Source organism: Hydra vulgaris, chromosome 10 (genome assembly GCF_038396675.1).
Source record: "Hydra vulgaris chromosome 10, alternate assembly HydraT2T_AEP".
In the NCBI taxonomy this organism is placed as follows: domain Eukaryota; kingdom Metazoa; phylum Cnidaria; class Hydrozoa; order Anthoathecata; family Hydridae; genus Hydra; species Hydra vulgaris.
The window spans coordinates 49,010,484-49,023,399 of NC_088929.1; the positions used below are offsets into that span (position 1 = coordinate 49,010,484).

Here is a 12,916-nt window from a genome sequence, read left to right on the forward strand (position 1 = left end):
TCAGAAAATAAAAAATACTATCCTTTTTGATTTAAACAGTTTATAGGAAATTAGATTTATTTCTCAATCATGCGTATAACCTATCCTTGTTTTTTACATAAAAGAATAGCAACTCTTCTGCATCTTTGGTAAAAATTGAAAACATTTTTTTTCCTTTTCAATTTTAATGACACCAAGTTATTCGTTAACTGTTCTTAGATCTTTAATTAGTGGAAATTTTCTTGAATTAATCGCGGCCCATCAATGTTTATTGCTAATTCGACACCACTCAGCTGCTTCTTTTAACTGTTTATTTTTCATCTCTATAATATCTATTAGAACATTGTATCTTATTTTTTTAATTTGGTTTAACTTTAAGATTTAAAAACTTTTTGATTTTATATCTATTCACAACTAAAATGGAAATCGAAACACACTTTCGTACTCGCATTTTACTTTAGTAAACACATTAATTTTTTATACAAACTAAGAAAACTGACTAAAGCGTATTTTATAGGAGGTTTTATAGTAGAACTCTACAGAAATATAGAAGTAGCATAGAAGTACTTCAAGTATACTCTAGGTAAAATATTCATTTAATAACGTCAAGAAGAAATTGAAAAAATAAAAATAACTTATAATTTTATAAAAATTAAGTTTCACTCGTCTAGCATTCTGAGGTTTCTTAACCAAACCTAACGTAGCATTTTGAAGTGGAATATAAAAAATAGAAAGAGTAAACCAAGAATTTAAAAATATACTCAGCGTGGAAAGTATTTTGCTTTTATTCATTATTTTTTCACTATTTATGATTTTCTAACCAAAATTGGGGTATTACAATTTATTATTCAACCTGACATTCTGTGGTCCCTATTTAAAAAAGTAAATCTTAAACTATTATCTAAAGATATATGAAAATGGTGCCCCTAAAAAATTTAACTTTATTGGCATTTTACATCTATACCTAGCATTCTGAGATCCTCTTACCTATAAACAATTATTATAAGAATCTAAGTTCTCAATTTTCAAAGTTTTTTTATTTAAATATGTAAATAAAATTAATGTGAGGATACAGTTTTTGTCTTTTACATTTTAAAAGTGAAAAGATTATATCATATTTTCATAACTTTAATTTCTTTGTCAACATTGTTTAAACAAAAAAAATATTTTGTCTGAACATAAATCACATTAGCTGACCGAAATAAAATTCGAGACAAATATAAAAAAATTCCGTAAATAAGAGCAGTATCAAAAACACAAGTTTTGTTGTTTCGTTAATTTTTTTTCGTTAACTTTTGTTTTGCAGATTCTTTTTTACCAGGAGTACAATAACCATTCAAGTAGCATCTTCTTGGGGGGAGTAACTCCTATAACAATAAAAAATAAATAATTTTTACTTTATACAACAGAGGAAATAGAATTAACCTCATCTTGGACTAATATTTTGTAAAAAAAATTTTTAATATTTTCTCTGTAAACAAATTTGTACGATACATATTTTCCATTTACAAATTTTTAATTATTGTTAAAAACAACAGTTTTTTAGATTATAGTATGGCATAATTGAATTGCGGTACATTTGATAAAAGCATAAAATGTATATTACTTGAGCTGTAACAAATACAATTAGCCTAAATAATAATTATTTTCAGTTTACTTGTATATTTTGATTGTTTACTTGTATATTTTACTTATATACTTTGATCTAGAAACAGGACCGCTGCAACCGGGTGGGCAGCAGGGGCATTTTCCCCCTCAATAATTTTTCAAATAAATATTTTTGAAGAAATCAACTGAAAAAATGACTTAAAAAAAAAAAGATTCTTGAAACTACTTCAGGGTAGTACTGCCCCCAATATAATTTTTGTTCCTACGGCCCTGAGTAATACACATTTATGACCTAATTTTTTTTATTGTTTGTAAGTTAAACAAATACTGTGAAATTAGTGCTCATTAAGTTTTCAACATTTGGTTTTTGATACTTGAATGCAAAATGGGGTGTGCTCAAAATTTAACGAATGAAGAAATAGCTGTAATCAAAGCATACAAAGATACAGGTTTATTTTATCTGGAATTTGCAAAGAAAATTAAAAGATCTCCAAAAGTAATTAACAATTAATTTAAGACGGACGTTAATTATGGAGCTTTTAAGGAAGCTGGTAACAAACATAAAATCGATTATTGTACTAAACAAACTATTGCATGTCGTGCAGCTAATCAGCACATGACTGCGTCTCGAATTCATGCTAATTTATAATTACCTGTAACTGTTCAACATGTGCAACAAATCTTTTATGAAGATCCAAACGTAGTTTGGAAAAAGCGTAAATAAAAACCAAAACTTATTGTTCGTCCAAATGAAGCTAGATTACAAGTTGCAAAAGAACACTTGTCTTGGCAGGAGGAGTGGCATCAAGTTCTATTTAGTGATGAAATAAATTTAAATCTAGATGGTCCTGATGGACCATCTAGATGATTATAGAACTTCCACTGGCATGTATGAAATACATGCCAGTGGAAGTTCTAGTTTTCATGATGACCATCATCATGAAAACTAGAACTTCCACTGGCATGTATTTCAACACATTGACTTTAAAATAAAGTTTGATTGAAGATGTTGAAGAATTGATGGGTGAAGATTTCACTTTTCAACAAGACAATGCTGCTATCCATAATTCAAAATGGTCGAAAATCCATGGGGAATACTTTTTTGAATGGTTTTTTAAAATGATAAACAAATTGAATCCACATTCGAGTTGCAAACTCGATTAAGGGAATCTTGGAATGAAATGTCTTCAGAAACCTTGTAAAATCTTGTTGCTGGTATGTCAAGTTGCATATTTGAAGTCATTAAGAATTCAGGAAGCATTACTAAATATTAAACTTAACATTATAACTTTTAGTAGTTGATAAGTGCTTTAAATTAAAACTTCATGAATGTTATAAAGATACCATTGCAAGAAAAAACTTGAAGATAAATTTTAACTAAAAGATTTTTTCGGAAAGAAATCATTGAATATGAAGTTGAATTAAGCATGAACACATTTTAAATTTATTAACATTTAATGTAATTGACATACTTTAATTTTTTTTTTAATTTATGAAAATAAAACTTATGTAAAAATTAATTTCAAACTACTATCTTTCAATGCGATGAAAAGTTGCACACCACCTTCAAGGTTGTTATATGAACACCGCCTCCAAGGTTATTTTATGAACATAACCTCGAAGGTTATATTATGAACGCCACTTCGTTATTTTCTTAAACAAAATGAGAATGCTATTAGGAGTGTTTGCTGACAAATGCTCCAAATCTGTTTATCAAAACATGTTTAAAACTCTGAATCTAAATTGTGTCTTTGAGAACATTTGAGAAGAGCATAATTAGAATACTCAAAGACTTGAGTTTAATGACATTAATTCATATAAACCAAAAAATAAAAAACATTAAATTTTGTGAGTGCTTGATCCATAAGCCTGTACGAATTTCTTTTTGAAGCACATTCTTGTCATCAGGGGCAAGGAGAGAGGAGGCAATTTTTAGACCTTAAAAGATCGTTTTGATTCATTGAACCAAAACGATCTAGTAAGGTAAAAAAGAGCAATTTTTTGATATGGTAAAGCCAGACTAGGCTAGCGATTTTCAGGTTTAATGTTTTGTGAGCAGGCAAGCTTAATCATAGAAATTTTTTAATTATTTATTTTTAGAATATTAGTCCTACGCTTCAATTTTTTTTGCACCACGCAATATTATTAAAATTTCTTATCAATTTTAAACAATCTCCCTAATTTTATCTTTTTTAAACATAAAGTTTTGTCAATAATTCTTTCCAAAATATCAATTTTTTTTAAAAAATATAATATTATAATATTCCACAAAAATATTGTAAAAAAATTAGAGTTTACAAATTTGCCCCAAGTCCCTGAAAAGATTTCTATTCAGGATGTACACCATACAATTCGTTCACTTTAAAGAACAGTTTGTTTATTAGTCGTTAACATTATGTAATTGAAATTTATGAAGTAATCAAATTTTCATGCTACACGTACTTTATTTAACAAGTGAATCTACCGATATTTGCGAACAAAATTCTCCACTTGTTAAATAACTCGAAACTTTTCCTCAAACACGACCGCATTTATAAAAAGTAGTTTTTTAGATTAAATCAGTCAAACCCAAACCAAACCATCAGTCAATATATAACACTTGCTGTCTTTATAACTAAATATGACACTTGCTGTCTTCATAGCTAAATATGACACTTGCTGTCTTTATAGCTAAATATGACACTTACTGTCTTAATAGCTAAATATGACGCTTGATGCCTTTATAGCTAAATATGACACTTATTGTCTTTATTGCTAAATATGACACTTGCTGTCTTTATAGCTAAATAAGACACTTGTTGTCTTTATAGCTAAATATGACACTTGTTGCCTTTATTGCTAAATATGACACTTGCTGTCTTTATAGCTAAATAAGACACTTGTTGTCTTTATAGCTAAATACGACACTTGTTGTCTTTATAGCTAAATATGACGCTTAATGTCTTTATTGCTAAATATGACACTTGCTGTCTTTATAGCTAAATAAGACACTTGTTGTCTTTATTGCTAAATATGACACTTGCTGTCTTTATAGCTAAATATGACACTTGTTGTCTTTATTGCTAAATATGACACTTGCTGTCTTTATAGCTAAATATGAAACTTGTTGTCTTTATAGCTAAATATGACGCTTATTGTCTTTATTGCTAAATATGACACTTGCTGTCTTTATAGCTAAATATGACACTTGTTGTCTTTATTGCTAAATATGACACTTGCTGTCTTTATAGCTAAATATGAAACTTGTTGTCTTTATAGCTAAATATGACACTTGTTGTCTTTATAGCTAAATATGACACTTGTTGTCTTTATTGCTAAATATGACACTTGCTGTGTTTATAGCTAAATATGACACTTGCTGTCTTTATAGCTAAATATGACACTTGCTGTCTTTATAAATAAATCAGTTTATACACAGTCTTATACTACAATTCGTTTATCTCAATAAATATCAGTTTGTCTATCCTTAATATTTTAAGGTTTGCGAACGTATAGAGTACGCTTTTTTGAAATCGGAGTTTTAATAGATAGTCTACCAATATAAAACAATAAAATTCAAACTTTTTTGCAAACTTCAAAACTCGATTTTAAAGACGAAAAATGTTCATTAATTTCATCAAAAGTTCATCAAACTTCAGAACAGGATTCATAACCCTAATCTCCATACAACAACTATAAATTATAGTTTGATAGCCAGGTTTAATCATAACTTTTGCTAAAACAGCAAGTAAACAATTACATTATCAATAACCAATATCATCGTGATTTGCAAAAAGATTAACTTGTACTTCATTTAAACATTCTATATTCAAAGGATTGTTAGTAATGTTTTTTTAATATGAGTTTTAATAAGTTTTAATAAGTATGAAGTATAATAAGTTTTAATAAGTATGAAGTATGATAATTAATAAATGAATATTAAATAAATATGGTGATGAGTTTAATAAGAAGTTAAATTAAAATTTTTACATATTAAAATTAAAAGTTAAAAGTTTTGTCAAACTTTTTTTTATATAACCAAGTTTTAAATAAATAATTAAAAGTTAAACGTATTTACCTTTTTTAAAGGAATACCATTTTTTATACTATTGATCACATGTTGCCTCAATGAAGGATCATTCAACCTATAATGAATAAAAAACTAAAATAATGGATCATTCAAAATATTCCCAGTGGCCAAAGTACGTAAAAAAGACGTCTTTTAAATGTTTTAGATGTTTTTTGAACGTTTAAATGACGTCTTTTTCAGGCTCTGTGCCCACTAGGTTATCAAAAACAAAAAACTAAAATGAAAGACCGTTCAACCTATTATCAAAAACAAAAAACTAAAATTACTTTTACTTATTAATAAAACTTTTGTATTTAAAAAAAAAAATTGTAAACAAATATTTTTTCTGAGTAAAAAAAAAACCCAACGGAATAGCCAAAGAACCCTTCTCTCGATAATCTTCTTAAAATTATAATATAACATTCATAAACGATTTAAAATTTAACAAACAATTACAATATAATATTGTTATTATTTGTAAAATTTTGAATCGTTTATAGTTCGAAGTTTATCATTATATATAGTAATATATTTTCATTGTGCGTGAACTTCTTTTTAATTTTCTGGTTATTCTTAAATATTTTTTAACAATAAAGAATTTAAAAATATATCAATACTTGACAAGTTCTAAACTTTTTTAGAGTCTTTCAATCGAGCTGCCTTTGGTCGCGCATCAATAAGCTAAAATCAAAATTTTAAAAAGTGATAAGTAAACAGCAAAAGTTTTAGGTACAAAAATCAAAAAAAATACTTACTGCAAAGAATGCAACACAAAGCAAAAGAATGCAAACTCGTGTCATTTTAGAGAGGTGTTGTTATACAATAAACATGTACCTTCCGTTTCGTTTCTTTTTATAACGTTGCTGATTTGGATTAGCTTTATAGGACTGCCTATTCGGAATATAATTAATAATAAATTCTAATCCAAATTAAACAAAAAAACAACAAGCTGAATGCCAAACTTATTAAATATATTAGATATGTAAAAAATAATAATGCAATTTTTAATAGCGGGATTTTTTTGAAAATATAAAAATAAAACCTTAATTAAAAAAAAAATCTCTTCAACGCGGTATCTGCTTTAGAGATTCTTTTTTTAAATAAGGTTTTCATTTTTGTGAAAGACATAAATCAAGTGCCGGTGTGCAGCGTCTTTGTAAGCTTGACACTGCATAAAGTAAACATAGAACTATTTTTTTTCTGCCTTATATTACTTCCAAATTTCAAAGTACTGTTTTCATGGCGTTACTACTTTGTTCCTAGCTAGACATTGGTATATATACATACAGCCTCCTTGTTGTCACACTGATTAAGTTAATATGACAAGCCAGTAGCAGGTTGAGAAAAATTCTCTTCACGATGAAAAATGTTCTTAATAAAAAATGTTCAAATAAATTACGCAAAGGCCTTGTTTGTAATATAGCAAACGGTCTTGCGTTTACCTTAAGAAACGAGTACATGTAAATAAATAACTAAAGTTTAATGTACATTGTTAAATGTTTTAGCATTTTATTTAGCATTTTTTATTTTCTCTTAAACTAATGAAAGAAAGTTTTTTATATGAAAAAATTCATTATCATAATGAAATGATTGTTAAAGGAAACTCAGAGAAGACGAAATTCGTCTTGTCATTTAGTACATTATAATTAAAGTACCCCTTAATTAAAACGTACACAGGTAAAAGATTTGAACATATAAACAACTTATTCTTTTTTTGATTGGATGTATGAATATTTTGTATTAAATTTAATGTTTTTTTTAATTTGTTTTTTGTTTTATTTATTGCTAGTAGTTCTTTTTTTTATGTTTATAGGTATCTATATACAGGGGCTCCGGAACTAGGGGTAGGGGGGTGGTGGTGGGACAGTTTGACCCGGGCGGCAGATATCCAAGGGACGCCCGCAGGGTTAGGGTTAGGGTACAACAATGAAGTTTCATCACAAAGTTGTATTTTTTCAAATTATTAAACTCTATATATATATATATATATATATATATATATATATATATATATATATATATATATATATATATATATATATATATATATATATATATATATATATATATATATATATATATATATATATATATATATATATATATGTATGTAAATTCATGAGTGCCTTTCAAGTCAACAGTTTATGTAGCAAAAAGCTGAATAAGACGACGAATAAAAGGTGAAAAAATTGCGTCGACTTAAATTTTAAATGCTTTTTTTTTATATTTCTTTACAAAACATACCATGGAATAGCATCGTTTAATAAATATAATTAATATGTTTATAAAATATAATCAATTGGTTAGATTGTATTAAACTAATAAATAATTCTCACAAACTAAAGAATTAAAGTTTTAAAGCATATATTTATCAAGTTAGAAAATATTATTAGCGATTTTTTATGTGTTCATTAAAGTTTTTTTTTCTTAAAGAAATCAATATTTACTTATTTTATCTTAAAAGATTTTAATGCTATGTATTTTTTATTTATATAAACGTTTAATAACATAAACACTTTTCTATACTTAACGTTAATATAATTTATGGAGAAGTCGACTTAACTTAAATTTAATGATTTAAAGTTTGATAATTTGAAACTAAAGTCAACGGTTTTCATGCAAAGTTAAGATAAACAAGTTACGCTTGATTGATTTTATAATATAGACTAGTAAAAATCTATGGTATGATATAATTTATTCGTACAAATAAATTAAAAAAAAAGTGTCGACTTTTCCAAGCAATTAAAACACTGTATATATATATATATATATATATATATATACATATATATATATATATATATATATATATTATATATATATATATATATATATATATATATATATATATATATATATATATATATATATATATATATATATATATATATATATATATATATATATATATATATATATATATATATATATATATATATATATATATATATATATATATATATATATATATATATATATATATTATTTTAAAACATCAAGAAATACAGTTTCTCTCAATACAAATAATATTATTTTATAAGAAATTTTCGCTGGGTTATAGATACCAGCATCATCAGCTTGTAAAATGTTACAATAATTTTTAATCGTTATAGTTTATATAAAATTGTTACTATTGACGTCAGCGGTTGAATGGCTTCTTTTGATTTTTAAATTTTTAAAATGGCGTCCAAAACATTTATCATATAAAAACTTAACAAAACTAAGTATACCTGAAATAAAGCAACTCATAGAACTTTGCTTATATCAATGTTATTTTCATTGGAACAATGAGATTCACGTAATGGAAAACTCAGGACCAATCGGACTTTCTTTCATGGTTGTTCTCGCGGAATCTTTTCTACAATTCCAAGAAAATAATGCAATTAAAATGGCTTTGACACAAAATCCGGCACTTAATCTAAAATCATTTTTAAGATACGTTGACGATAGTCATGCAAGATTTCCTAACATCAAACAAGCAAAATAGTTCCAAGATATTTTAAATCAACAACATCCTGCAATACAATACACAATTGAAGTTGAAAACGAAACAAAAACGCTTAACTTTCTTGACATAACCATTACAAATAACACACTAGGAAAATATGAGTACAAAGTATATCGAAAAGAGGCAATCACTAACATTCAAATTAAACCGCATTCAAATCACGATCCAAATATTTTAACAGCTATATTTAAAGGTTTTCTCCACAGAGCTTACTCCATCTGTAGTAAACATCATTTGCAAAACGAAATAAATTTTTTAATTGACATGTTTATTGAAAATGGGTACGATGAAAAGCTATTGAGGAATATTACACACCAATTCCATCAAAAAAGACAAAATAAAAACAAAATTCCATCAGAATGCAACAATCCTCCTGTAGTGTCTTTACCTTGGGTACCAGGCCTTTCACCAAAACTTCGAAAAATATTCCGAAAAGCAGGGTACAGAGCAGTATTTAAATCAAACCCAAATTTAAGATCTTTATTAACATCAAAAAACAAAACAAAACTACCAAGTAACAGCCAACCTGGAACGTATATAATAAAATGCAACTGCTCCAAAGTCTACATAGGTGAAACAAAAATCCTGGTAAGTACGCGGATGCATCAACATCAGAAGAGCATTAATGAAAACAAGCCTAATCAATCTGCATTAGCATATCATAAAACCTTTTGCAAAGAAAATATTATTTGGGAAAAAACAAGAACGTTAAAAGTAGAAAATAAAAAGTTTGAAAGAAAAATTAGAGAGGCGTTAGAAATACAAAACAACATGTGCTCTGCGCGAAACGGCGGAATTAACCTTGATGAAGGCCAATATGTAAAAACTATGTTTTGGACGCCATTTTTAAAATTTAAAAATCAAAAGAAGCCATTCAACCGCTGACGTCAATAGTAACAATTTTATATAAACTATAACGATTAAAAATTATTGTAACATTTTACAAGCTGATGATGCTGGTATCTATAACCCAGCGAAAATTTCTTATAAAATAATATTATTTGTATTGAGAGAAACTGTATTTCTTGATGTTTTAAAATAATATATAATATACACACATACAAGATCTCATATATCAAATATATATATATATATATATATATATATATATATATATATATATATATATATATATAAAGAGTTTGATAATTTGAAAAAATACAACTTTGTGATGGAACTTAATTGTTGTATTAAAGAATTTAGAATTAAAATATGGCTTATGGTTGCCTTCGGTAATTATTAGCCATATTTTATTCTTTAAATTCTTTAAACTCTTTATATATTATATATTAATACTGATCTATTTTGTAAATAATTTACTTAATATTGATCACTCTCAAATGGAACAAGAGACTTTGTATCATAACTTGGTACAACAAAACAACATCAATATATATATATATATATATATATATATATATATATATATATATATATATATATATATACATGTATTTTTGATAGTTCTGTAGATATAATCAATTATTTAACTTTGTAAATTCAAAGAAAAAATAATGATTACAATCGCCTTTAACTTTCATAATATTATTTTATAATTACTAAAATGTTTCAATTCATTTCAAGCTTAATCATTTATGAAAAGATTATAACAATATTAGAATATATATATATATATATATATATATATATATATATATATATATATATATATATATATATATATATATATATATATATATATATATATATATAAAGGCATATATATATATATATATATATATATATTTATATATATAAAAATATAAATATATATAAATTTATATATATATATATATATAAAAATATATATATAAATATATATAAATTTATATATATATATATATATATATATATATATATATATATATATATATATATATATATATATAAATATATATATAAATATATATATATATATATATATATATATATATATATATATATATATATATATATATATATATATATATATATATATGCATAAGTTCTATAGATATAATCAATAATTTAATTTTGTAAAATCAAAAAAAAATTACGATTTTAATCGCCTTTACTTTCATAATATTAATTTATAATTACGTTTTGGTTCATTTTAAGCTTAATCATTTATGTAAAGATTATAACAATATTATTATATATTATTCTTATTGATTATTCTATTTTATAATTTAAATATTTAATTTAAAAATAAAGAGAAAGGAATTGAACCCTTATATTCTGGTCATGAGCCAATTAACTTTCCATTAGTTTACTATTCTTCTTTTAGAAGATCAAATAATTAAAGTTCCGAAGAACTTTTCTATATATGTATTATTAATGAACTTCCTTTTATAAATCACTCAACCTATTATAAATAGGGAATAAAAAAAATCCTTCGGTTTTCATCTCCTCTGAAAGAGGATCAAAGGCCCCCCCAAATCCAGGCGGTGCAGGGCCCCCTACAATTGCCGCAGCTGGGGGTGCGCCCCTGCTGCGATATAAATAAATAAATATATATATATATATATATATATATATATATATATATATATATATATATATATATATATATATATATATATATATATATATATATATATATATATATATATGTTCATGTGCAACAAGATATGACATTGAAACTATTTAAATATTTAGATATATATACATTTTTTTATAAAATATAAAGCATAAATCAGCAGCTGCGTACAAACCAAAATATTTTCTTCATAATATTTTAGGTATATATATTCCTTTTATTTTTATAAATACCTTCTTTTTGTTTGGCGTCCCTTGGATATCTGCCGCCCGGGTCAAACTGTCCCACCACCACCCCCCTACCCCTAGTTCCGGAGCCCCTGTATATAGATACCTATAAACATAAAAAAAAGAACTACTAGCAATAAATAAAACAAAAAACAAATTAAAAAAAACATTAAATTTAATACAAAATATTCATACATCCAATCAAAAAAAGAATAAGTTGTTTATATGTTCAAATCTTTTACCTGTGTACGTTTTAATTAAGGGGTACTTTAATTATAATGTACTAAATGACAAGACGAATTTCGTCTTCTCTGAGTTTCCTTTAACAATCATTTCATTATGATAATGAATTTTTTCATATAAAAAACTTTCTTTCATTAGTTTAAGAGAAAATAAAAAATGCTAAATAAAATGCTAAAACATTTAACAATGTACATTAAACTTTAGTTATTTATTTACATGTACTCGTTTCTTAAGGTAAACGCAAGACCGTTTGCTATATTACAAACAAGGCCTTTGCGTAATTTATTTGAACATTTTTTATTAAGAACATTTTTCATCGTGAAGAGAATTTTTCTCAACCTGCTACTGGCTTGTCATATTAACTTAATCAGTGTGACAACAAGGAGGCTGTATGTATATATACCAATGTCTAGCTAGGAACAAAGTAGTAACGCCATGAAAACAGTACTTTGAAATTTGGAAGTAATATAAGGCAGAAAAAAAATAGTTCTATGTTTACTTTATGCAGTGTCAAGCTTACAAAGACGCTGCACACCGGCACTTGATTTATGTCTTTCACAAAAATGAAAACCTTATTTAAAAAAAGAATCTCTAAAGCAGATACCGCGTTGAAGAGATTTTTTTTTTAATTAAGGTTTTATTTTTATATTTTCAAAAAAATCCCGCTATTAAAAATTGCATTATTATTTTTTACATATCTAATATATTTAATAAGTTTGGCATTCAGCTTGTTGTTTTTTTGTTTAATTTGGATTAGAATTTATTATTAATTATATTCCGAATAG

General features: G+C 25.3%; 1 protein-coding gene and 1 long non-coding RNA gene across 2 annotated transcripts; one reads left to right on the top strand and one right to left on the bottom strand.

The window, feature by feature from the left end:
* Positions 1–1,094: 1,094 nt before the first annotated feature.
* On the bottom strand, positions 1,095–6,526 carry LOC136086631 (uncharacterized). The gene is made up of 4 exons (XR_010641481.1): positions 6,391–6,526; positions 6,253–6,316; positions 5,645–5,711; positions 1,095–1,346 (listed from the first exon to the last, which is right to left on the bottom strand). It is a non-coding gene; the product is annotated as an uncharacterized LOC136086631 (long non-coding RNA).
* Positions 6,527–9,407: 2,881 nt separating this feature from the next.
* On the top strand, positions 9,408–10,028 carry LOC136086407 (uncharacterized). The gene has a single exon (XM_065808705.1). The coding sequence runs from the start codon at positions 9,408–9,410 to the stop codon at positions 10,026–10,028; it is 621 nt and encodes a 206-aa protein (XP_065664777.1).
* The last annotated feature ends 2,888 nt before the right edge of the window (positions 10,029–12,916 follow it).

Excerpts from the sequence above, each read along its gene's own strand:
- LOC136086407 (XM_065808705.1), top strand. The coding sequence starts at position 9,408 with ATGTTTATTGAAAATGGGTACGATGAAAAGCTATTGAGGAATATTACA.